Here is a 26,764-nt window from a genome sequence, read left to right on the forward strand (position 1 = left end):
CCCAAGATGGAGGCCGGGCAGAGCGGTGGGGACGCGCTCCCGCGGCTCCGGCGCGCTCTGCGGCAAGGCGCGCAGCCCCGGGAGCTGCTGCTGCAGCAGCCGCCCTGCGGCGGCGGGACGGCCGGTGGGTGGTGCCGGCGGCGCGGCGCGGCCCCGCGGCTGCCCCCGCCAGGGAGAGCGCGGCCGGGCCCGCTCGCGGTGGGGCGGGCAGGGGAGGAGAGCGCAGCGCAGCGCAGCCCGACCTGTGGGGCAGCGAACGGGCTTGCGGGAGCCAGTCCCCCCGGCCCGGGCAGCCTCCGGGGTCGTGCTCCCCTGCCCCGGAGGCTGTGTCTGTGGCAGCGCCCGCGGCAGCGGAGCCCGAGGGGCGAGCAGAGGTCCCCTCACAAGAGCCCCGTGGACGGGAGACTGCTGGAGAAATGTGGATTGCCGAAAAGAGTCGGCACAGCAGGCTTGCTGGTGGGAAGGAGGTGCTCGAAGTGCTCCAGAGTCCTGCTCTGACAGAGCAGAATGTAAAAAAGAAACTTCAGGAATATCTGTAGACTTCAGTAGAGCTGTTACCACGCCCAAGTAGGGATAACGTGTAAGACGTGTAAGGAAGCAGAGAGCTAACACGTTGCATTGCTGAAAGCATGTTGTGTTGCTCTTGCCAAATGACCAAAAATTTTTAGTGATAAAGGAGGCTTAAAGACTGAAACATCAAAAAAACCTACGCTTCCATAGATGTGTCTGTTCCCTTTCTTTTTTGATAGTGTATACAAGTCTTCAGCTTGTTAGTTGGTCAGTATCGTGCAAAAAATACGCTTTCCCATCTGCTTGCTTTGTTGTCCTGCTTTCTATAAAACAATACAGTGGTGAGAAAAAAGGTGTTTTTCAGCATAATCAGAATCATATTTTTAGTCTACCTACTCCAAGTATACAGCACAAATTAAACTAGCTCTTGAAAATAAAGTCAAAAATCTCTCGTGATGTGGCAATAGTTTTGTATAGGAAAATGATTTATGCCAAAAATCAGTTTGCAAACATTAATGAAAAGGAATACAAATAAATTGGTAATTGGGATATAGACCTTTCCTTCTATATGTTAGATTAAGGCAACCACTTTAATAACAATAGGAGGTTCTTAAGTGGTCAAATAACTCTTGATAATCTAGTCAGCTGTTAATTTTCTAAAAGGGTACACAAACAAAGTATATGCTGATTGTTACTGCCTTATTATTTCATCAAAAGGTACCTTGCTTAGTCTGTTTTATTTCAGGAAATGTGCAGAGCATTTTAGAATGCTTCCTCTAGTACAAACTGTATTAAGCTGAGTGTAATGACCTCTAAAGATAAATGATTAGAAAGGATTAAGCATAGTATTTTATGTAATTATGTTCTTATTTACAGAAGAGTCCACAGCTGCAACGAAGAAAAGAAAGCCTCCACCAAGACTGAATATTCATTCTGCATTCTGGATTTTGGCATCAATTGCTGTGACGTATTACTTTGAGTTTTTTAAAACTGTTAAAGAAACTATTCAGGCAGATAGGTAAGGTACCTTTTCTTACTAAAAGTTGTGTGTTGCTCTTGCAGGCACATTCAGATTATTATTTCTGACTGTCGTGGTTTAAATCTTGGATAAAAAAGATAGGCAATAGGAAATGAGAGGTTGGTTTGGGGTTTTTTTTTGTTTGTTTTGTTTTTGTTTGTTTTTTTTTCTCTCTTGCTCTGTGGAGGAGCTACTTTGTAAGGTAATCATGTGATGCCACATTTGGCTACAGTGCTGGAAAACAGAACTCGGAATTTGTCCCCAGTATCTTAGTCTCTCAATCCTCCTTTACCTATTGAAGAAAATGCATTGTATCTTGCTTTACACCGAAATAATTAAAGTGCTTCTGCAGAGAAATAATACCTTCAGCTTGAAGTTGCTACTTTGTCTAGTCAAAGTTGTGTTCCTGAAAATGTGATGAATTAATTATAAAAAGCTATAGAATAACACCTAAATGTGAGATAGCAACTTCTTAATTTTGTGTCTCTAAGTTATTTTGATGACTGTTCTAGAGAACAGGAAACATCAGTTTTCAGTGAGTTGAATCAATTAGCTCGAACCTTCATCAGCTTTCTCAAGGTGTAGAATCATTATTGGATCTTTCAAGTATTTTTGAAGACTAAATACAGAAGTATGTAGGCACATGCTTAATTACTATGCTAATGATTTCAGTGAGGCTTTTTGGAGCAGGAATGTTAAGTGTCTCTAAGTTTTAAGTGTCTTACACTCTAGGACTGCACATCTTAAATGAAATTTCTTATTCCGCTTACCACTTTCTGAAATCACTTGAATTGTACTTAGTTCACACAAAGGTCTGAAAATCTTAAAATTCCTACCTAAAGGAATGTAGACTTAACCTATTCAATATGTAGAGTAGACTATTTAGGATAGTGTGTATTATGGATATATGACCGTGAGAATTGATTTGTAACAAAGTTCCAAAATAATGTGCATAAATAGAAGGATAGGCTAGGGAGAATACATCCTTGGTTCAAAGATGATGCCAAGATAGGAAGAGCTATGAACACTTTGAAAGACAGGATTTAATTTCCCATGAGTATCAGTGGATTTGGATCACTTCTCAAGCAGGAGAAATAGAATGTACTAGAAAGTTAAAATTCAATAGAGACAGATACACATGTGCTTAAGAAGGAGAACTCTAATATGTAGAAGCAAAATGGAGAACAGTAAGTACAGTGCTATAGAAAAGAATGTGGAAATTGTTACATACCACATACCAGTATCAACCAACCCAATTGTTACTTGGAAGGAAAGAAGCAATGTGTTTGATATATCCAGTAGAAATTTTTGTAAGTACCAGGTGAAATATAATTTTCCATACCGTGCTGGTAAGGCCCCATCTAGAAAATTGTGTTCATCCAGGGCGTCCTGTACTAAGAAAGAAATAAAGGAACTGTAGAAACACTGAAAGAAACAAAGGTAACATTTTCTCATGAGCTGTTATTAATTTTGGAAATTAAATATATTTTATATTTTTAATAAAGTCAGTAGTTTCATTTTAGTAGGAGTTAATCTTGAGCTTGAGTTTACTGTACAAAATTGGATAATGTTAATAACTTGTTACAGGAAAATTCAGATTTTCTTATTTACTAATCACACAAATCAAATCCCATATGCAACCAACAGACAGAAGTAAAAATCGATTTTTTTTGCAAATGCTGAGTCTTTATTATTACTCTAATGTTTAAATAAGTACAATACTTGAGGTTTCTTGAAATCCTACATGATAAAATTTGCTTTTTATATAGGCTGTGCTGAGCCATCTATGTACGTGCACAATTTGTTTTAACAACAGCCTTTTAATATTGTATCTTTAAGTTTACACCTAAGTAGAAGAAATCTCTGCCTATTTTGTTGAAAGTGTGGAGGTTTTAGTCATATTTTTATCAAAAAAGCTAAAATCTTTCTTTAAGCATCAAAATGAAGTTAACTTCTCTAGAAGATTTCTAGACTTCTTTGAGCAGGCTAGTGAAAGATAGGTGAAATAACTTCTATGGAATTATTTTCAATGGGACTGATGGATGGCGAATATTTTGAGAGAGTTCAGAAAGCACCAGCAGCTGAAAATATCTCAAATACTGGTTCGCTGTCATGTGTGTCAGCACGTAGAAACTAAACATAGCATTGCTCTGTGCTGAGATTCTTTGGAACTGATGTTCTGGACATGGTCTGGATACATCCTTCATCTATTTGTCTGTGGATAGAAACTAGTGTCTCCAAGATGAGGTGGAGATTGTGGGTGTCTTCAGCTGCTTTCTGAAGAATCCTGGCTTCCTCCATTGTTATTTAAGTAGATTATAGCAACTAATTTCTTAATGCAGGTGTCTCGGAATTATCCGGGTATCAAAATAGCATAAGATATTTACTGCACTATACCAGAGCAAATGTTACCTGGAGTACACAGCACCTTGATGACTGTCTGTATTTTAGTCATCAAACTGCAGTAGCAAGAATTCACTTTCTTTCTGTTAGTTGCTAAATATACATTCCCGTATGTTTCAGATTGTATTAAAGTGCACCTTCCCTGCCAAGCTGTCTTTCCCATCTTACTCTGGAAGTCTATCCTTAAGTAGGCTCAAATGCATGGTTTCCTAAATAATCACATACTCTATGCTATAGTGATTCTGAGTTTGCCGTCTTGGATTTCCATACTATTTTTTTCAGCAACTGTAAAGAAAATGTTCCATCCTGCTAATCTGTTAAATTTGAGAGTTCATAAACTTGGAAGCTTATTAAAAGCCTTCTACAACATTTCTCTTGCACAAAAATCAGTAAAGTCTAAGTTATACTGCATAGCTGCAGTAGGGCCTATTTTATTTCATTACTTAAAAACTATTTTTAGTGTGGTAGTATAGTAAATTACTGACAAGGTCTGTTGCACTGTATTTCTAATGTATTTGAAGAAAAATAAATGACAAGAATAATGCATTATGAAATCAACTTCAGCAGTTATGCATATTAGACATCTTTAGAAAGACAAAAGTACCTATTTTGCAAAAGCAATTTAAGAGAAAACTTTTCAACAGCTTTACAACAATCTGTATTTTTGACAGGTAGTTCCTCTTCTGTTTTTAAAGTAGACTGAAGATTAATACGCAAACTGAAATGTGATGGTACTTACTGATGCTTTTTTCCTCCCACAGTTGGTGGTTTGCCTCTGGCAGTTGTTTATTGGCTGCATGTTTATCTGTTGCTTTTTACTGCATAGTGTATCTTGAGTGGTATTGTGGAATTGAGGACTATGATGCAAGGTATCCAGTACTGATACCCATCACAACAACTACCTTTATTGCAGCAGCAATATGGTAAGTTTGAATACTGTGGATATACAAATTTTTTGCAAAACCTTTGCAAATCCAACTATGTTAATAGACTCATTTTTATTAAAAGTATAATTTCTGTAATTTTGCTGAACATACTGGTAACCATACCAGTTCTGCTTAGCATCCATAATTTCTTCCACTTTCAAAATTCATCCAGGAGGCTACCTTTTTATCACCTTTAATGTTTAGGTGTCCATATGTCTTTTCATTAATAGTCCCTTTTAGGTAAATAAGACTGACTGTGGAGTTACATATTACTCTGCTAGTAATAGTGGTAGGTCTATCTAAATTTCTTTAAACATAGAAGATGGTTTTCATGACAAATCTGGTAGGAAACAAACATCAGCATTAAAAACAGAAACGCCAGTGTATTGAAACAATATTTTTTGGTTGTTGATACACTGTTTAATATGACAGTGAACTCTCTGTAACTGTTGGAAAGATGACAAACTTGGCCAGAGATCTGTAATATTTGAAACTGCGTATTAAATGCACTTTTAAATGTAACTGATGTTTTCTGTTTCAAAAATTTGGGGGAAACAGAATTCCTTTGACTTGTTAATGTAAATTGCTCGTCTCTTCCAACTGTTTGTTGAGTTTACAAATTAAGAAAAGAGTGTATTTCTAGGTGGGGATATTATTCCAGATCGGTTCCTATTACAGAGTTCTTCACTATCAAGCCTAATCTACAAGAAAACACATACTGAAATTTATATTTTAACTATTCTTATGTGTGTTTTAGGAGATTGTATCTTGTCAGATAATGGTGCTTTTAGTAAGAGCTATTTTCTTTATAAAAATATAGGAATTGGAGTTGAGCAAGTATGCGTGCAAGTAAAAATAAAAGATATAAAAAATTATGTGTGCGTATGTGTGTAAGTATATGTATTTGCCTTCTAAATGAAAGCTGGTTCTTTTAAGTTCAGATGTTACATCTGAACAATGCCAGTTCATGATCTTTAGCATATTTGTTGCAATGATAGGAACGAAAGGAATACTGAAGAAGATAAAGGTCCCTATAGTTTAGAATCAGTCAGATTCATAATGTTTCTAATTCTGTCATAAAAATGTTAGTCGTTCCCCCACCCCCTTTCTGTTCAGGTAGCTTATTCTCAAATCTACTTAGCTAGAGGTACAAATTAAGGCTCATCTGCGTTGCAATGCATGCCCATGGAACAGTCAAGAGTATTTTGTTTTCAGATGCTTCATACACAAGAGATTTTGAAAGTAAAAATGTATATATACCCCTGAAGGGATTGAGTGAACTTGTTCAGTGTAAAATCCTCAGCTGCTGAAGTTCAAGGATGAGCTGTCAGTAAAAAAAAAAAAGTAGTAAACCAAGCTACCAGTTAATAATAAATTGGTACTAGTTTTGGTTTCCTTTCAAGTCATAAAGAAATGAGCATTTTTCCGGGTGGAGTCATTTAAGTCTCATTTCTTCTTGTGCCAAGTTTTCTTTGTGTGACTGGTATTTCTGTAATATAACAGCAGATCTTATCTAAATCTTCTTGCTTTCATTCCCAGTTTCAACATTGCCCTATGGCCTGTCTGGTCATTTATCACACCTTTGTTGCTCTTCACTCAGTTTATGGGTGTTGTGATGCTTGTGTCACTCCTGGGATAAGTCCTTCAGGTAAACATCTGTTGAATTATTTAAGCACATAAACGTATTGTTGCATGAACTGCTTTGTTAGACAAACAATTTAAGGATTCATTTTTGTGTTCTGTTGGTAGTTACTGGACAATATGCAAGGATCATAAGGGGAAGTACCACCTTTTTGCTCTTCCCTAAGATTTTCTTCTGGATTATGAAAGGATGGAACTAGTAAGAACCAATGGCTTTTGGGAGTTTGGGTCAAGTATCTGCAGGTTTACCTAAACTGGAAAAACTTCTCAGAGAAGTTGCTTGACCTGATAGTAAGGGGGATAAGGCTGTTACTGTTCATATGTAACTGTCTCTTTCTCTCTCTCTTATTCAAATCTTTGTCCTATCTCTGTCTTCCAGTATGCTATTTTCATTCTTCTGCACAGTCCATATCTGCCTGTTATGTGGAAAGTTGCCACATATCATAAGTTATCAGATCTTCCTGAAAAACAGCTTCTTTAGGGGAAAACAGATGTTTTGTTGACCTGAAAAAATCATCTTTACTAACTGACCTGTTGTGAAGGGGTTCTCATGCCCTTTGTTAGAATCCTGTAAAATTAAAAGGCCTAATCAGCAAAACATCAAATACAGTTTAGCATATGGAACTAGGGGCATCCTCTATATCACAGATGTCCAAGTTTTCCAGTGAGGTGAATCCTTCAGCAGGACTTGCTTGTTCTTCTTTTTCAGGAGAATGTAGGGAAGCCAACTGATTTTCGCTTTCCATCACAAATCCGTTCCAGTGAGGAAGTCTATCCAGCATTTGTAAGAATGCAACAGGAAGAAAGGCTGCATTTTTTGAGTGATACTTCTTATAGTACCAGAGCTGTAGGCAAAAAAAAACCAAAACAAAACAAAACAAAAAAAAAAAAAAAAAACAAAAAACTAATATTTGGGACACTGCATTTATTTGCCTAAACCACTGAAGACGTGTATCTTTTCTTAATTCCTGGATATCAAGAAGCCGATTTTTTAAGGAGGTAATTAATTTGGATCATACTCTGACAAAAGCTATGCCCTCCTGAAAAATATGGTACTTGCCTCAGAACCTCTTTACTGTATTATAGGAGTTTGAGTCACACTTGCTAATGCAAAGTTCTTCAGTTCATGTTCGTTCCTTCTGCCACTAGGCACATTCTGGTGAGCACTGGAAGGAGATAGGGAGAGTAGGCTTTGTGGTCTGTTAGAACCTTGATCATATTAGTAGACTAAAACAACAATTCTACATTAAATTATACTTAGGTGGACCTAGAAAGTGTGAAGTAAAAATGTATTACAAATGTTCTGAACAGCTGAACCTTATGAAAATGTTCAGTTTTTCTATGTGAACAAATGAATTCTATTATACAGCAAACTGCACTGTACTTGGTTGCAAAGTCATCTAACTAATCAATATCAAATTAGTACAACATACAGTCAGTATGTAGAGAGACTAAAGCTATCCTTACTGTTTTTTAAAGTTGGATTTGGATTTTTTTTTTCTCTCAGCTTCATGTGAGGACTCACATAGCTGTTATTCTGAGAGTGAATGTCACTTAAATCACATTCCAGTGTTTTGATACAGTTTTTAATACTTCTTGTTTGCTATAACTAATACTATAAAGACTACTTGATTTTAAAATCATATAGAAATAATCCTGGTTAAGCCACTGGCTGTGAAGAAGCAACTTCACAGATGCTTCTGTTTGATTAGCAAAGAACAGAAAGGCAAATAGGTTTGACATCTCTTAGTAACAAAACTTTTTGTCATGGCTTTGTAAAGCTTTTGTTTGTATTTCCATATTAAGCGGATGGGTAGGTGAGTTGTACATTCCTATGTCCTATTTGCTGAAAAATCTTAGAATCATGAAATCATTTAGGTGGGAAGGGACCTCCAGAGGTGACCTAGTGCAACTTCCTGCTCAGAGCAGCTCTATTGATTTGAAAGTAATTGATATTTAAATTCCAGTGTTGTGTGCTTTTAATACTATATTTGAATTGACACTGTTGCTATTTGGAAACTGTATATGCACTTGTAAACTTATCTATAGATGACACATAGATACTTCTTGATCTATTAAACTTGTAACATTATGTAGGAAATGTAGGAAAGATTTTATTACCTAATTTCTTGACTTCAGATCTACTAGTGTTGGGGAAAAAAAGAAATGGGATCTGAGTAAGGGCCTAGAAAACTAGTTGAAGTTTACACCATTGTTAACGTGATGGTGCCTTCAGTGAAATAAATGGGTTACATTTTTGCTGATGTGGTTTCTCTGTAGCCAAAGATGGATGGTCAATCTGCAAATGACCAGCAATATAACAAACAGTTGTCACACTAGATAAGAAGATAAGAGCACAAAGCAAATTCTTTTGATAGATGCACAATTTTCCAGTACTCAGAATGTTTTTGATCTGTAAATTAACTTTTCTTTCTTAACAGCGCTTATTAATGAAGTTGCCATTTTTCTTCCTCAGTAATAGAGAGACCGATATTAACTTAAATGCCATTAGCCACACACAGATGGGAAAATAAAATAGCATTGTTTTTTACTTTGGTTGAGACACTTTAAGCATCTGGAAACCTGGACAGCATCTGGTCCTTAGATAGTTTTATATGAAGCATTGTGTTAAATACTTTCAAACCTACACTTTTTGGAAGATGCAAGTGTGTAGAATGCAGGGACTGAAATTTGTTAAATATTACTTCTTGTGGCTGTTGCTTGAAGTCTAGACTGTAAGAAGAGATTATGTTCTTAATTCTGACTTTAAATTCACACCACACTATGTGAAATGTTCTATAGTGAACAAGATGTCTTAAGCAGCCATTGTTTCATTATGTACTGACAGCAACTTTTTTTCCACTGTAAACGAGAAAATCCTCATATTCATCCTCAATACTCGTCTGGTCAACCAAAATAAAATGTGTAGCACTACTGTTGTTATACGAGCTTGTAGAGTAAATTAACAGATTGATCTGTTCAGTATTCCAGTTTTTGAAAAATTAGTTGTTCTTCTAATCTTAAAGGAGCAAATTGCTTATCTTATGGTCTTCATATTTTAATAATTCGACAATTTTACATCACATAAGCATGTACTTTTGAGTAACTTTTTATTATATTTAAATGTGCTTTTGCTCAGGGAGGTAGTCATCACTGCATTTGTGTTTATCGACTATATAAATGCTGGAGGTGCTTTAAGTTGCCTTGTACTCTTCAATTAAAGTTACTATTTACTACATGATTTTTCAGATTTATTCTTCTGGGCATCTTAAACTTTGTATAAAAGTTATCAATTATTTTTCAGTACTTAATTGTATAATAACCATCTAATTACACTGTTCTTGGGGACTCTCAGAGTATCAGTGTGCTTGTCTAGGAAAATTTGACTTGGAATTTGTATGTCTTTCATGACCTTTCAGTTGGGTTTGTTATTTAAGGTGTCATGCCATTCTGTATGTCTTAAGAGAGGTATTTCCCCTCTGGCTACTTTGATGGTTTTTTCATAAAATCCCAGGTAGATATGCCCACTGTACAAAAGTCCTGCAGAGTCTTTCACTTGCAATACACAATACTTTCACAATGCAATACTCATCCATTAACCTGCTCAAAAGAAAGCAGTGTTGAATCTTGTAAGAATTTAAAACAGTATTTGCTGAAATTAGGATCCTCTTGATTTTTTGGCCTGGCAAAAATATTCATACCCATTCCTGTTCTATGTATTCCTTGCTTTCAATATTTTCCCTTCCCACCAAATCAAGAACTGAGAGGGGAGACATTATAAAAAGATATCTTAATAGTTTCCTGAAAACAGTAGTTAGATGGTAAAAATCCCTACATTTAGGCTTCAAACCACCGTAGGTGTTTTCTGTATCCATTTACATTATATTCTCATTGTCAAATTAATTTATAGAATGCCAGCACCAAAGAGCTTTTCTTCCCAGCCACCACTGTAGAATTATCTTAAAATATAAATAAATGTCCCGAAAGTAAGAGTTACATACAGAGCTTCTCTAAGTAGGTGATAAGATTAAAGCAACTTTCTCAGTTGTTTATTAAAGGTTACATTTGCAAAAATAAAAATAGGCAGGACTTGACATTTCCATAAGCTTTAGAAAATGATGGATAATAGTTCTGAGCTAAAGGTGGTGGGGCCTTAACTCTTCATCTAATTATACCCCTTTTATTTTATACTATTCTTAAAAGACATTTCTGAATATGAATCTTAATACTTGGGGGAGAAAACTCTTATTCATCTCTGGCTTCAGAAGAGAAAAAGCTTAAAACCTCTTTATGTTTTATCAGAGTAAATAGAGTAAAATAGATACTGTCCTTTCATTCCTTCCCTTTTTTATATATAATTGAACTGGTGGCTTAATTTCAGAACTGTAATGAGATCTGGACCATGCACTGTTCTGAAAAACAAACCCCTTCCTCCCCCCCAGTGCTTTGGGTATTTGATAGGCTACGAACAGATAATAAGTAAAAATGTAAGACCTGCCTGGCCAGAGCAAGGACCGGTCTGTCTTCGTATTTGGCCTCCAAGTTGTCGCTAGATATCTGCGTATTTAGCAATAAGAGGAGTTATGACTTTTCTTCCTTCAGATTATACCCAACAAAATACCATTTGAAATATTTAATATTTTATACTAGGATCTCTTGACCCCTATAGGCAGTCAACTGGTCCTCCAAATCTTGAGACTTCGCTATGTCAGTATCTAACTATATGTTATATATTCTGTACATTCTCATTGTCAAATTAATTTAATGTAAATGGATACAGAAAACACCTATGGTGGTTTGAAGCCTAAATGTAGGGATTTTTACCATCTAACTACTGACAGTAAGTAAGATACTGTCAGTAAGTTACAGTTGCACAATTAAATCTATAAATGAGGAAAAGGAATAAATAAGAAATAGACTACTTTGAGCTCACTTCTAGCTCATTTGTTGCTACTCCAGCTAGCAATCAGCTGTAATATTCTGTTGTCAGAATAGTATTTACCAGAAGAAAAAAAAAATCGCTGCCTTCGAAAGGACAAATATCACAGGCTCAGCATACAGTTCTGCTGTTTGGGGAGCAGGCCTGCCATGTCTATGTCCATCTGCTCTCTCCACCGCTTCTCCGGTTGTCATCTGAGAGACAGGATGTGCTGACAATTGTGAAGAACAGAGAATAGTGCTGAGAGGATTGGCACTCACGAGCTGTAAAGATTTGGGAGGGGAGGAGAGTGCAGAGGCTGTAGGAAACCTGCTCTTTCTCCATCCTGCTCTAAGTGTTCATGAAGGAGTCAGATTAGTTAAGTCCAAGTTGACTACAGTCCAGATACGATGCCCATAGGAACAATGGGAACAGTGGGTGAGACACTAAAAGACAACAGAAGTGTAAACTCCTGGTTCCTGAGCCTGATGGCAGGAGAATAAGTCTGACATCCCAAGGGTGGGCTCAGTCAAGAGGTCCATACTGAGAAGGGTGCAATAGGGTCTTAGAGCTGTGAAGGACCAGGCTCTATCATAACCAGCAGGCTTAAGTTCACAACAACAAATCAGCGTTCATTAAGACAGGTTTGAGCCAAGTCATGACAGCAATTCATTAAGCAGTGTGCAGTTACGTCTATCTTAATTGACTGCTTAGGTTTAAATGCTAGTATCAGCAAGTAAGTTATTAAAACTGTGAGTCTTATGCTGGAATTCAGCTTGATGCTATTTATCTGCAAAGCTGTTTTAGAGCAGGAAAAAAAGCAGCAGAAAACTTGCTGATCCATGAAGACTCACCTTTGGCACATATAAGCATTTTCTTTGAATTTGGGCAGATGGGGGCAGGTTAAAGAGCATTTTGATTTACCGTTTGGCCTGCGGGTCAGGCTCCACCTGCCCCCATCCTCGCTTTCTCTAAGCGCGTCCCAGGGCTGCTGGCCATTCTTTGGCCTTCTAGTGAAGGAGATTAATCGTTAGGGATGTTTTGTTCTCTGGTTGTTTTCTTTCCCCGTCTCCCTTTCTAGAGGACATGTTGCACCTTGCAGTGCTCTCTCCACGTGGATGTAAGCCCAATGCCTCTCCCTCCAAGTGGCCCTACAGGCTTCGTTTCCCCCTCTGCAAAGAAACTTGACTATCTTTGCTAAATAATTTCTCTGTTAACCCTGATCTTAACCCTAGCTGTTAGGGGCTGCTAGGCTGAGCTTAAGGGAGGACCCCCCCCCCAGCCATTGCCCATACAAACCCCTTCCTCAGCAGCTTTCCCTTTGCAGCCTGCCTTTCCCTGAGGCCACCCCAGCCCCCCCAGCCCTGCTGCCTGGTGGCAGGCAGTGGCTACCGGAGGAGGCTCCGCGGGGGCAGCAGCCCCGCTCCGCCCCCAGCTGCCGGTGGGGGACGGGCCAGTAGACAGCCTCGGGTCTCCCCAGGGGAAGAGGGCTGTCTGCCTGCCTGCAGCACCCAGCCAGCGCTGTGGGAGATGGAGAAAGCCCCCGGCTCCCCTTCTGTGGGGGGCAGCTACCCACAAAAAAACGCTGAGATCCTCAGCAGTCAGTACGGCATCAACCTGTTCCTGGCTGGGCTGTTGCTCACCTTTGCCTGGGCTGTGCATGCTGTGGGCATCAGCAAGAGCCACCTGCTCTCCTACCTCATCACCCTGATGCTCATCCAACTTCTGTGGATGCTGTGGTACCTCTGCAGGAGCTGCACGCAGAGGAGGCTGATCCGTGAGAAGGATACGCACGCCGGAGCCTGCTGGCTGAAGTGTAAGTACCACTGACGGTGCGCTGGTCCTGGCCCTCTGCTTGGCAGGGCCTGCGTGAGCACTGAGCCAGGGAGTTCTGTACCATCACCTGCCTCTGCCACCCCTTTACTAACCGTCTCCCTCCCAGGCATGAGATATTCAGGTGTTCGTGGTCCTATGCATATGCAGTGCACTCAAATATACACTTAAGCTCAGCTCAGTAAGATATTACCTCCAGAGCCTTTTATAATCTTGCATCCTCCCTTATCAGACTATGCTAGCAGCAATTGAAAAATAAAATAGTATTTGGAAGAGATAATTATGAGGGTATCATGCATCTCTCCTGGAGGAATTACCATCTTTTCCAGGCAATACAGTGCAACTTATTTTAGCCTAGCACTGGTCAGAAAGGTCCTCAAGCTCTCTCTATACCAATGTAAATCATATTCCCATTTATGTCTGTACAGTGATGCCTTAAAAACACCTCATGTTAGACAGAAGAGGGCAATATCTCTGGACAGAGCAGTTTGCAGCTTAAGCGCATAAAACACCTATCCAAACAAGGAAGCTAAAGCTAGCATTAACCTGTAGGAAAACTATACAAGTTTGCAAGGGGCTACCCTTGCAAAGATGGGGTGTGATGGCCCCTTTTTTGCAGTCAGGTGCATAATGGAGGTAAAAATACAAAGCTATGTTTCATGAAGGTGGTTGAGGGATGTATCACAGAGTCGCATAGACAGGAATGCTGTGTTTCTGTGTCACAAGAAAACTCAGATGAACACTGTAGAATAACAGGCAAGCCCAGTTTTACCAATTGGCTCTTTTCTATTCTCTGCACTCACTGTAAATGGTAGGTTTGAAAGTGAGTGTGTTAAATGAAACAGCTTTGCCATACAGTCATTAATTCCTGCATGAGATAAGAACAAATTATCACAGCAGCAGCTAATGAAAAGTTCAGATGAAAATTCCCAAAATATCTAAAACCTGATTATTTTGAAAAATAAGGTGTAGTGTTGAAATTTATTTTGTTCTCAATCTCAGTGGTTGCATGTCTTTTTCTTTGCAGCTATTAACAATTACGCTGTGTGAATTGCTCAGGGAAAATCTTTTTTTATGTTTAACATTATACAGCTGCAGTCTGTAGATTCTCTCCTGAGGTATGAAATACCTGTGCCAGCTGTTGAATTGTTCTCCTTGGTAATTCATTGCTTACCAAAATAATATTCAGTTCTCAAGTATTTTACAAATATTAGCCTATGTGGTATAAATCCTGCTGAAATTCATTATGGCAGATTTCAGTCTGGTCCTATTTTTGACCAAGTTACGCTATTTTTACTCAGTAGCTTTTACCTCCAAAATAGGGAATAAATACTGCTTTAACAAGGGTACGTACAGTCGGCCCTTTTGGCACGGCATTCACAGCATTTCATTTGTCCTAGAGGATGTAAGGAATCACTAAAATTTAGAAATAAGATACTGGAGTGAACTACTAGGTTACCATATCCATTTATTTTACCTGGACAGTATTGCTCTTTGTAATACATTCTCGAGTGATGCAGATTCCACAGATTCTCTTAGATGTCTATGCTGCAATTGAGCAAATTCCCCCTTGGGGGAAAACTTCCTACATTTTCCTATTCTTCGAAGTTTCTTGAAGTTACAACAAGCCTACAAAACTCCTTTATCTTGTGTTGGTAACAGAAAACTTATCCGAGTAAAGAAAAAACTGAGGAAGCAACTCCTCTGCCAGAATCCCTTTTGCCTTCCTCTATATCAATGATTTTGTCATAGAAATTATTTATCTGGAAAAATAGTCAAAAAAGATGGAAAAGGGACATCATTCAGCTTGGAGAAAAGTCTTCATAAGCCTTTCGGCAAGGAGTTCTTTGCAATTTTTGAGTATCTCTATCAGCTACTTCTGAAGACTGTTTCTGCTCTCATTGTTAGAGAAAGTATCTATAGATTAATGAGTATAAAATATAAACATATACTCGGTATGTTTTCATGATTCATTTCAGACTATGAATTATCATTTTAGTGAAAGTGGAGATACATTTTAGTGAAAGCTGGCTACTTGCAACATTTTACTATAATGAATATTGAAAAGAACTACTTAGCCAGAGCACCTTACAACTGAGTCCTTGCGTGTAGTTAACAAAGCTAGAAAGACAAATGGCAAATTTACAAAAATTGCCCATGGAAAGGCTTCCTTCAACCTTTTTGCACCTATGATACCAATAATGTGAACTGTAGAGCACAATTCTCTTCCAGCTTGTGTGGTAGATCAAGAGCACCTCTTACAGTCTTTGCTAAGATATGCTAAGCATGACCCAGATAATTACCTGGAAACTTAGGAAAACATGTATGCATCGACTCCTATCCTTGACTTATTCCAAATGTTATTCCTCCCTGTGTATTCTCCTGGAAAGGAAAAGCTGTGTGAATATTGTATTTCTCCAGCAGCACAACTTCTGTTTAAAGCATAGACAGCAAGTCAATTTACAAAGTTCTTGGCTGACTCCAACTTATATCTTTTTCCTGATTGTATTAAATGTCCATTACTTAACCCCAAACAATATTTTGAGTTTAGAGTGGCATTTTCAGAACATTTTAAATGTATAATAATGGCTTCATTCTTCTCAACAGTTAGTAGAAAGAATTAAGCAAGCACTGAATGATACTGAAAGTCCTGTTCTTAATCTGCTAATATACAAAGGTTTTAACAAACGTTTGAAAACAATCTCAGTCTCCTGAGTAATAGGTACAAATGTCTATGGTGCTTGGAGTAAGTCATCAAACATTAAAAGAAATAACTCATAAAGTCTTCTGATCCCTGTAGGACAAAGGCAAAACTACTGATTTCAGTGGAAGCAGATTTGAGCCCACAAATCTCTGATATAGTTAAAGGAAACATGAGAAGAAATACTAAGGCATAAATCTGAATACTTCTAGTGAAAGAAACTTCATATTTTGTTTTGTATTTTTTTTGTCTCAGTGGTCTGCTGGGCATTGATGTAAAACTAGTAGAACTCTACAGTCCAAATTCATGACCTTGTGAAATGCAACCAAGAGAGAGTAGAGCTTCAATACCAGTGGTCCCTGTGAAGACAAGGTCCATGGATAGCACAGATCAGTAATCTGCATTTGATTTTTATTTTTGTGGATTTAAATCTGATCTTTTTCCTTTTATTCCCTTTCCCCTCTCTCCTTTTCTTCTTAGCAAATGCCTCCTTAGCAAGTATTCTCACTGAGCTAATTTGATGGGCAATGAAAGATCTTAGAACTGAATTGATGAGCAATGAAAGAAAGATTATAGAACTGGATCTTAGGACTCAAAACTTCAACATTATAAAATACATTTCCCACCAGTTTTGTTCTGACATTACTACCACACTAAAACAGTTTTCAGAGCTTGATCCTGCACCACAAATTCACTAAGAAATTATATTACTAGGGTCAGGAGTGGGGAATTAAATAACTTTCTGACACACTCTGTGAAGTTAGCATATGCATAACAATTTACTAGAGAATAACTGTGCAAGATTTTTATAATCTTTTTGCTTCAGAAGATATCATTTTGCCTCTTATTGAAACAATTATGATATACAAAAGTCCTAAGACAAATTGACACCTGTGAAACAAACTGATAGTTTACTACGTGCTTTCTGAATCAACTATGAATCATAGTTCATCATATAATCAGATAATAATTTAGGTCAGAAGGTACCTCTTGAGTCATTAGCCCTGCTCAAAGTAGGTCCAATTAGAGCAAGTAAAATTATTTCAATAATATTAAAAATTCTAATTTCCTTTAGAAAAATTTTAATTTTTAAAATAAGGCATATGGCTTGATTTCAAAACTAGATTAGAATTTTTCATGTTGTAATGCCATTTACTTCAATGCATAATGAATATGATACATTTGTTTAAATGTAGCATCCAGTCCTACATGATGTTAAGAAATTAACTGACATAATAAATAAAAATAAAAATATACAAAATTATGCACTTACATGAACTGCAGGATTGAGTTCTTAGATTTTGAAATATGAAAGCAAAAGTTGTGGGGTAGGCAAACTCTCTCTTAGTAGAAATTACATTCCATAAATAATTTGACACTGTTTTTATTATAGAGATTTTCTTTGAAACAGAAAAATGAAGTCTTACTTGAGCTCATATCCTTGTAATTAAACTCTATTCTGAGATCCATTTTTGTTTAATGTGGTAAAGGGTCAATGAAATGAATGAACCATTCATTCCATTTAAAAAATATATCTACCAAATGATTTTAACATATTTTTATAAATTTTGAGTTGATTTCTTGTCTGTATTGCAATATAAACCAAAGATGACTGTGTTAATGGACGATAAACAAAATGATTCCAAAACATTGGTAAATGCATTTTGTTTTTATTATTTATATGTGATTAATTTTTATTGATGCAAGTTTAATAATACATTTATTATTAATTAAATTATTACATAGGTCAGTACAAGTCAAGTGGAGGATGTAGTGTTTAGAAGAGAGTCAAGATGTGATCCCATATCAAAAAATGTATTCATCAATGTCAACTCTAGTGATGTTATTTATTCTACGAGGAATTACAACGAAAGATTAAGTTATTCATGCTGATCTAAATTATAAGGTCCATAGCTAAATTTTTATCTCATCTTAATTCAAATAAGCCCATGTCAAATCCAGTGGAAGCTTCTCCGAATAAGTCCAGAGAAAAAATCCCAAGCAAACGAAGAATTTGACTCAGTAATTTTATTGTCAGTTGTGCTTGGTCATACTGGTACAAAACCAATAATTAATAACATGCGTTATCTTATCATGAGTTTTTAGCAAACATTTACATCTCTGAAAGGAAAAGATTGTTATCAAGCAAGTAGAAATAGAAATGAATATTTAGAAAGTCCTTTAAAGTAGGAAAAACATATTTGGGTGCACATATTAGGAATCTCTTTTTCTGGTTAAAGCAATAGATGCTGAAATGAAATCTGAGCTCTCTGGTTCCTTCCTAGGAGAGCAAACCATCCACCTCGTTCTGGCTGTGCTCGCTGCAGCCTCCTGAACAAAGGCGGTGGCATTCCAGGCGATTGCGTTACCGCTCGCGGGCCCGGAGACTGTAACGTTATTGTTCAGCTCTCCTGAACGGGATAGTTTGCCGTGTGGCTGTATAGAGCATTAATTCATGCCCTGTGTAACTGCTTCAGTGCTACCGTTCGTTGCGAGGGAGATGCTGAGGCTGTCTGCAGGGTGCTGAGTGCCTTCAGATCCTTGGCCATTGCTGCACTGCCCCCCTGGGCTGGGCAGGGATGGTGAAGAGCTTTAATAACGTATTGGGTTATTGGAGTCTTTCATGAACTACAGCAGGGGCTTCAAGACATTGCTGACCCTCGAGTCAGTTATCTTTATATACATTGATCTGCTTTTATTTCTCTAAGCAAGATGTAGCATATTGATATGGATTATCTCGAGACATTGTAACTGTACATTAATATTTTCTAATATCTTTTTCATTTGCAGGTGGGATTACATTATTTGCAGTGATTACTTTAATTCTGGACTCTTTTAAAATTGGATATTATGTTGATTTTTCAAATTGTTTATCAGCAGTGGAAGGAATTTTTCCTGTTACACATGCAGTACATACTATCTTACAGGTAAAAGTCACCACATGCAGTTTTATGTTTTGTCTGTGTTTTTTTTTTATGAAAAATCTTTTGTCTTTTTGTCTTCAGTAGATTTTATGTTAATTTGATTTTCAAGCATATTAGAGGATAATTTTGAGTGCTAAATTCTTGTACATCTTTATCCTTTTTATGTGTAAATTCATGTTTGGCAACCTGAGAATTCAAGTAATCACACCTGCAGGTGTATGTATAGATATATATATGTACAGGTGTATGTATATATGTATACACCTATATATATTAATTTAAGTCATAACTCTGACCTCTTTTATCTTTCTCTCTGAGGGTAAAAATCTGGTTTGGCTGAAATCGAAATGGTCATAATTTCACACTCTCAAAAACAAACCAAAAAATTAAGCCTTTTTCCTGTTGATCTGCACGTAGCATTCTTCATCATATGCAGTGACCTTGAGCTGGCAAGTTCCCGTCTACCACAAAATGGAGTGTGGATGCAACTGCACATAGCAGAGCGGAACACAGGGAATAAGAATTCTAATTTTGATTTTACATCACCTAATGTTACTGAACTGATCATTTACCTAGCTTAAAATAATGTAGTCTAGAATGTTAGCCTGATCACTCAAATAAAAGAGAACAAAAGTGATTTACTAGATATCTCTTATCCATGGCAAAACCTCTCATGTTCTTAAAACTCAGGATAAAATTACAGCAGAGAGCATTCCTAATTATCTCTGTTACATGAAAAGCTAAAGGTGAGTTTACTATAGAATATATGTCAGATTCTGTTGTACTTTAATGAAGCATCATGGTGCTTGCCAATAAATCAATAAATATAAATATATTGGAACTGTGCAAAGAATGAACAAACACATATTTGCCTCTGACCTCCATCGTTTCAAGGCAGCCTCATGCTATACTCTTTCACCAACAGAAGTCTCTTCGAGGCAATCAATGTTCTGTGAGCAAAAATGTGACTTTATGTTGTTATTGCTTTACCTTATTGACTTTTCTCTTCTTATTTTCCATCCATCTTTTTCTTTTCAATGTCTAAATAGACCTTCAGAACTTACTGTGTTTAGTTTTGAAGAATGCTTTCGTGTTTGCTGTTAGATTTTACAACATCTATGCCAGAACTGGAGATTGAATGGTAGTATAACAGAATAAAGTGCTAATCACTTGTTTCATTTCAGACTATATCCTATAGTCTTTACATTTGGGATTTTGCAGTGGTCCTCCTTTCTTTTTTGAAATGTTTCATTAAATGAATGGATGAACACAGTACTATTTGCTACAAAGGGCAGCTGGATACTTGGTTTTCCACTAGCTGTACAAGCTCTGTTCCAGATTTCCAAAAGAGTCCATTAAATCTGTGTATCTTTGAGTCAGCCATCCTGAGCATTTGCTTGTCAACTCAATATTGTTATATCTCCCTCTCTTATTCTCCAGCCTGGGCTTTCTGCACTATACCTAAGTGCTACTTCATTCATTCCTAATGTGGTTGTGTCCCAGATTGATAAAACAATGTTTCTTCTTGCTTCCTGGATGCCCATTTTATTAATGGTTTATTAATAAAGTCTGGAATTCTTTCACTGATCTCTCTCCCTGCTTAGAATTATATATGTTTAGTAAACTGTATAAATTTAGCACACTGGGCCTACAGTAATCATACTGCTCTTTGCAGTTGGTAGTATTCTTTCCTTTGTCACTGAAATAAAAGTCTCACCAAATCCAAAAGCAAGGTATATTTTGGTGAGTTATACTGAAAATTTCTACTGTTGAGTCACTGATTTTGCACAAGAAATTTTAGGTACCTGGTGCCAGTTGGGTTTGGGGTGAATGTCACAGGAAATCATGGGTTATTTCATGTAAGTAGAGATGGAGCTGCCTCAGTTTAAATCATCAGAGGATTTAATCCTGTGTTTTCCTCTAGAGATACACTCTACTTTTTGAGCATCATATATACTCATCAGTGCAATGACATTTCTCTGTATTCCTTTCATTTAGGTGTACTTTCTGTGGTGTCATGCAAAGGATATTATCCAGTCTTTCAAAACACTTGAAAGGTAAAGTGGATCTGATCCTCATCTGGAATGCTAGTAGGTACAGGTCTGTGCACAGCTTTAACACCTATGGTTTTACTTTATGAAGGACATGGAAAACTTGCAGATTGATTCTCCTCTTAGTTGTGTTAGTATAAATTAAAAGTAGCTCCATTTACCCAAGTGAAAGAATAATCATTAGTCTGATTTTTTATATTAACACTGTGTTTATATTTTATAATACATGATAGTCACAGAATAAATATATTTTTATCATGAGACAGGAAAATGGATGATGTATAATACCATAAAACTACTTGCTTTTTTTCAGATGAAGGAAGCATCTTGTATGTGTCTTAGGATTATGTATTATATCATGTTATCTTTATTTAGCTACAGAAAGGGAATCTGCAGCAGCCATCTGCAGTCAGTGCAACATATCTGATGTATTTTATGTTGATCTTTGTCGAAAGCATTTTTTGGAGTAAGATGTGGGGAATACATACCCTCTCTCTGGCAGTATCCTGAATACTGAAATCAGTAAGCATCTGTGCATGTTTCTGACACTAGATCTTGGTTCTTGCAGTGTAACTGAAGTGTCTCATTCAGCTGAAATAGCTGAATATGTATGTTTGTTATAAAACCGAAGACTAGTCTTTGAAGTGGCAGAACCAGCTCCTATGCATCTTTTGTTTTGTGAGAATATGAATTAATATATATTAATTTATGTATACGTAGAATGTAAATATTGGTAACTTTTTAAATAGTCATCTCCAATTACCGAGTAAAAAAAAGTTATAAAAAACCCCATACTCGGAAATCTCAGCTCTAGTGAAAATTGCCTTTTTCTTCTGCTACCTTGCGTAAATGATTAAGCCTTATGCCAATGAGAATGCCAGTGAGGAGACTGATCACAGAAGGCTGGTAACATAAGCAGGTGAAACTGTTCATTAGAACAATTTTTAAAATACTTAATTGCAAGTCCATCACTGAGAACAGTGGAGTAATAAAGAACTTTTTCTAGCTGAAGCAGCATTATCAGCATTGGTTAGAGGAGTATGACCTCTGGCAGAAATGGTAAGAGGTGAAAGGATCATGCCTAGGAAGGAGACACCATGGCATTTTACAAAAAAAGTGAGTGCTAGGCAATTGAGAACAATTATTGTATGGATTTCATCAGGAAGTTTTGAGCCATTAACCCACTACTTTCTCTGATGCCTTTCTGTTTCACCAAGTCTGAATTTTCAAAGACTCTTGGAAACCTAGCCTCACTGTGCCAGAATGAAGAGGCACCACAGAAGGCTGTGAAAAGGACTTGCAAGACAATTAATCCTGTTGAGACTGTTTGGCCACTGTCATTAACGTGAAGCTTGCTCAGCCCAAAGAATAAAAAACATAAGAGAGCATAACTAATAATAGCGGCATCCCACATATGGTTTAATACATTAAGCCACTGCATTTCTATAGTATTTTGTGAGTCTAACGTTCATTCTGCTCCATTGTGCAACATCTTTGCGGAGATTGGATATGATTTGTTTTCCTACACTGACAACTAAATGGTGCCCCTGCAGTGTCTACAGAAAGTTAATTCATTTTATTGAACATATACACAGGTATACTCTGTGCAGATTCTCTCAATAACTGATCTGTTTTGTAGGTTTGGGGTTATCCATTCTGTGTTCACAAATTTACTCCTGTGGACAAATGGAGTGTTAACAGAGTCAAAACATCAACTTAATGAACATAAAGAAAGACTAATCACACTTGGTTTTGGGAACATAACAATAGGTAAGCTAAAGAGTGGATAAACCTTGGAACTTCTGCTCTAAAACAATCATACTAAATACTACATAGCAGTAGGACAGAACCGGGTATGTGCTGCAAAGTCATTCCTGAGCAAATGATCAGTTAATATCACAACTGAAATGATATATGATAATTAACATGTATGTAATTCAAGCTGTGGGTTTCTGTTTAGTGACCTTCCCTTTGGATGAGGTCCAGAACAACAACAAATGCCGGATTCAAGACAGTTTTTTAAAAAAACATTTCTTTTGAGTAATAACATTAGTAAAGAACAGCTTAATTAATAAATCAGAGAAGTAAATTGAACAAAACAAGACAAAAAACAAAACAAGAGTTTAATATTTAGAAAGTCATTGATAAAAACCAGGCATGGATAATCCTGCAAATCTCTCCCACGAGAGTGGTTACATATGGTGTGTAGTCCCATGGAATTCAGTGAAACAGCTTGCAAAGATAAACATTATTCATTAGTGCCGCTTTGCAGGAGCCAGATTTTGCTCTAGGAGATTCTTTTGTTATAATGAACAATTTTGTCTTTCAGTAAGGTGATGCAAGCCTCAACAAACATAACTGCTGCGATGTCTTCTACTTCCAAATGCCACTGAAACATAGGGAAATGAAAGGTTTTTACCTTTAAAATATGAACTAAAAGCTCTTAGCAGCTATAAATTTCTTCCCATCTGTAAAATTTATCTGCACAACTGATTGGATTTTGACTATGTTCACAGGGAAAAGGGAGAGAGATTTTAAAGGGGAAGATGTTCACATTTTCCCACTCAATGAATTCAATGGTGCCTGTATCCTAACAGCTCCTTACTTTGTTCTTTAAAGCCAAATTATGAATCAATTTCTTTTTTGCCTACTTCTAGTCTAAATTAAAAAATTTTAGGCATTTTCTATCATTCTCACAAAAGTTCATGTTTGAGCAAAAAATTAATTTTAAAAACAGTTTAATAAGTATTATTTTCTGACACATAACCGTGTCAAAAAATATGCCCACATTTCTTCATCTCTTTGCAAGTCCTATCCTTTAGATGTACAGTAGTGCTACTAGTACTATCTAAGTTCTATTATTAATCAAGTAGCTGCATTGGTAGTTCAGAGATTCTCTTATAGAGCATTAGCAGAGAGCAGGCAAATTGCAGGTTATTGGCTCTTCGTGATACTTCCACTTGATAAGTAGAAACAGTGTTTCCTTATATTACTTCCTAAATACTCTGCTACCAGAATTGTTACATAATTGTACTGTTACCAGTAAAGTGTAGGAGAATATCCACTTTGGCACAGCGTTTATGAATATTGCTAAGCAGCTGAGTAGCGAAATTTGAGATTATACTTCAGTGAATACGCCAAAGCTTGCTTTGGGTTAGTGATTTAGTGACTTTAGTTAGTGACTTTTTTTTTTAAAGTGGCTAACTAAACAGTATGATGTATTTTACTGAAATCTTATCTTTCATGTCTTATTGTTGTTTCACTTTAAACGAGAACTCCTTGCCATGCATGGCATCTAATCTCTCCTTCTGTTTAGTTTTAGATGATCATGCACCTCAATGCAATTGTACAACAACAACGCTCTGCTCAATATTTTCTCAAGGAATATATTACCTATATCCTTTTAATATAGAGTACCATATTCTAGCATCCACGATGCTCTATGTCCTGTGGAAGAATATTGGACGCAAAGTAGAACACCATCAGCAACACAAAACCCCATTCAAATTCCATGGCATAACAGTTGGAATGATTTTTGGACTAATTGTGTTAATTAGCACAATAGCAAAAGTTGTTGTGTATTTAATTCAGATTGGACGTTCAAAAACCAAAAGTGAGTTAGCACTTACTATATTTTACTTGCATGCTATCTCTGTATTGGCTCTCATGTGCACTGCTGGAATTGTTGCCCTTTTAATTTACAGACTGGAGGATAGATCATTGGATAATTCAAAAAATCCTGCTAGAAAACTTGACGCAGAACTGCTGGTTGGCACAGCTGCAGGATCCTGGCTCCTCTCATGGGGTTCAATCCTAGCAATTATCTGTGCCCAAGCTCATCCAAAATATACATGGTATAATCTGCCTTATTCCATCCTGGTTATTATTGAGAAATACATTCAGAACCTCTTCATCATTGAATCCATACATCGTGAACAGGAAAAGGTGAATGATGATATTAAAACTCTTCGAATAGTCACTGTATCTAGGGGGAGCACTTTGTCACTTGCCCCCTCGTACAAAGAGATCTACAATGGAACGGCTGCTCATGGCCATGGAGAGTTGCCGTTCCTGCTTAATGGCAGCATCCGTGCGAGAGGAAACGATGGCAGTGGTGGGGCCAAAGAAGAAACAAGTCAGGTTAATTGTTCAGCCATGCATTCAGCCCCATTTTATAGCAGAAATTCAGTTACTAACAACAAGAGAAGGATTCTGAAGAACATTGCAGCGTTTTTATTCTTATGCAATCTTTCGGTAAGAAGTTTTGAATATAATTCACAAGTTAATATCCAAAAGCTTCCCAACCTTTCAAGCCTGATAAATATATTAAAATTACATAATTTATAGGTTACAGCAAGTAAATTTTACTTCTGCTGGAAGAATAAGTGTATATGTGCCTTTGGGGAACAAAGTTTATTTAAATGTGGAATAGATCCCGGAGACTAAACTCTTTTTAGTCACAGTACAAAAATTACATTAGCAGTGGAAGCTGAAATCCTCTTCTATCAGCACACCCTAGCAACAACAGGGAGGGCTTATTTAGAGATTTTTGAAACTAAATTATAGTTCAGTGGGTCACAGTCATTGTGGACTAGTCACTCATATTGCTGATGATTAATATTGGCATTGCGTTCTTTCTTTGCAGCTTTGGATACCACCGGCATTTGGTTGCCGCCCAGAATATGACAATGGACTAGAAGAAATAGTTTTTGGCTTTGAACCTTGGATAATTGTTGTGAACCTTGCAATGCCTTTTTCTATTTTCTATCGAATGCATTCAGCTGCCTCACTCTTTGAAGTCAATTGTAAAACATAGATCATATACGGTCCTTCACTGAACAATTGATTGAATAATTAATTACATAAATAACAGATGAATGAGTGGATGAATGGAAGAGTGAACATAGCAACAGCTGCTCAATACATAGAAAGTTCAATAAATATTTTTTAAAAGAAGGGACTATAGCTAGTAGCATGTAATATTTTTTATTTTTCCTCCTTCCACACATTTTGTTATAAACTTGGTTTTATTGTCTAGACTTTTCAATATCATACTAATGTCAGCTCTCACAGTGAAGTTAATTCAAATTTCCTTAGTCCTTGCCTCACTCATCTGGGATTTGTCCTCTATGTAATTTGTATTGCTTTATTTTCTTTAACTGTGGCCTTGGAAAGTGGTTTAAAAAAATCTGTGGTTTAGGAAGGCAAATATGAGGGACTCCTAAAGAGAGTGATGCTCCTAAATCCACATAGTCACTCTGAATTCTTAATTCTTAGCTATGTTTTTATAATACAACCTGGAAAGATTTTCTATTTAGTTGGGATATAAAGCTTTCTGATTATTGATAGAAAAGCAACATATTATTTTATTAACTATATACCATGAAATCCAAATAACTAACATGCAGATTTAGATATTATACAGTATATACTTTCTTCTGGTGAAACATATTTCAATTAATATATCTCCCTTGTCTAGTATTTACTGTATGACATAACCAAGAAATAAAGTGAATTCTGTTACTGAACTCTTTGGTCACAAATCCTTGAAACTTTTATGAGAAAAATGGCCTTCTAGCTTATGTTATATAGCTATGTAGCTTAGGTGTATATATTCTCTTGCCAGAACGGTATAGATTTCCAGTGTAATTTTTTTATGAACTGTTAACCTCTTTCTACTCTAGTCCCTCAGTTTGAAGCTAATCATGAGTATTTATATGGGGATGTTATAAAGCATAACTGATGCTTGTAGAAATCTATCGTGCCCTTGGCTGAGGATTTTACAAGCATGCTTTGCAAACTGATGGAACAGTTGCCTGAATTCTCGTAAGACACTGAA

General features: G+C 36.8%; 2 protein-coding genes across 3 annotated transcripts; both read left to right on the plus strand.

The window, feature by feature from the left end:
* TMEM128 (transmembrane protein 128) lies at nt 1-13,234 on the plus strand. Of its 2 annotated transcripts, none has more exons than XM_062575338.1 (5): nt 1-124; nt 1,387-1,528; nt 4,693-4,854; nt 6,397-6,505; nt 13,168-13,234. In XM_062575338.1, the coding sequence occupies exons 1-4, from the start codon at nt 7-9 to the stop codon at nt 6,494-6,496; spliced, it is 522 nt and encodes a 173-aa protein (XP_062431322.1). In that variant the 5' UTR covers nt 1-6; the 3' UTR covers nt 6,497-6,505; nt 13,168-13,234. The 2 variants fall into 2 exon arrangements, with proteins under 2 accessions (XP_062431322.1, XP_062431321.1); XM_062575337.1 differs by lacking the exon at nt 13,168-13,234 and adding an exon at nt 7,208-9,736.
* On the plus strand, nt 12,947-26,359 carry OTOP1 (otopetrin 1). The gene is made up of 6 exons (XM_062575336.1): nt 12,947-13,232; nt 18,741-18,877; nt 20,873-20,931; nt 22,565-22,695; nt 24,242-25,179; nt 25,571-26,359. Exons 1-6 carry the CDS (start codon nt 12,947-12,949, stop codon nt 25,739-25,741), a joined length of 1,722 nt encoding a protein of 573 aa, XP_062431320.1. The 3' UTR covers nt 25,742-26,359.
* Nucleotides 26,360-26,764: the final 405 nt, after the last annotated feature.

Source organism: Rhea pennata, chromosome 4 (genome assembly GCF_028389875.1).
Source record: "Rhea pennata isolate bPtePen1 chromosome 4, bPtePen1.pri, whole genome shotgun sequence".
NCBI classification, from domain to species: domain Eukaryota; kingdom Metazoa; phylum Chordata; class Aves; order Rheiformes; family Rheidae; genus Rhea; species Rhea pennata.

What these genes read in the sequence shown, in the direction of transcription:
- OTOP1 (XM_062575336.1), top strand. Translation starts at nt 12,947, where the DNA reads ATGGAGAAAGCCCCCGGCTCCCCTTCTGTGGGGGGCAGCTACCCACAA. An exon ending in TCTTTCAAAACACTTGAAAG is followed by an intron (nt 20,932 to 22,564) that starts GTAAAGTGGATC and finishes TCTGTTTTGTAG; the next exon opens with GTTTGGGGTTATCCATTCTG. An exon ending in TTTTGGGAACATAACAATAG is followed by an intron (nt 22,696 to 24,241) that starts GTAAGCTAAAGA and finishes CCTTCTGTTTAG; the next exon opens with TTTTAGATGATCATGCACCT.
- TMEM128 (XM_062575338.1), top strand. Translation starts at nt 7, where the DNA reads ATGGAGGCCGGGCAGAGCGGTGGGGACGCGCTCCCGCGGCTCCGGCGC. An exon ending in CTGCGGCGGCGGGACGGCCG is followed by an intron (nt 125 to 1,386) that starts GTGGGTGGTGCC and finishes TCTTATTTACAG; the next exon opens with AAGAGTCCACAGCTGCAACG. An exon ending in GAAACTATTCAGGCAGATAG is followed by an intron (nt 1,529 to 4,692) that starts GTAAGGTACCTT and finishes TTCCTCCCACAG; the next exon opens with TTGGTGGTTTGCCTCTGGCA.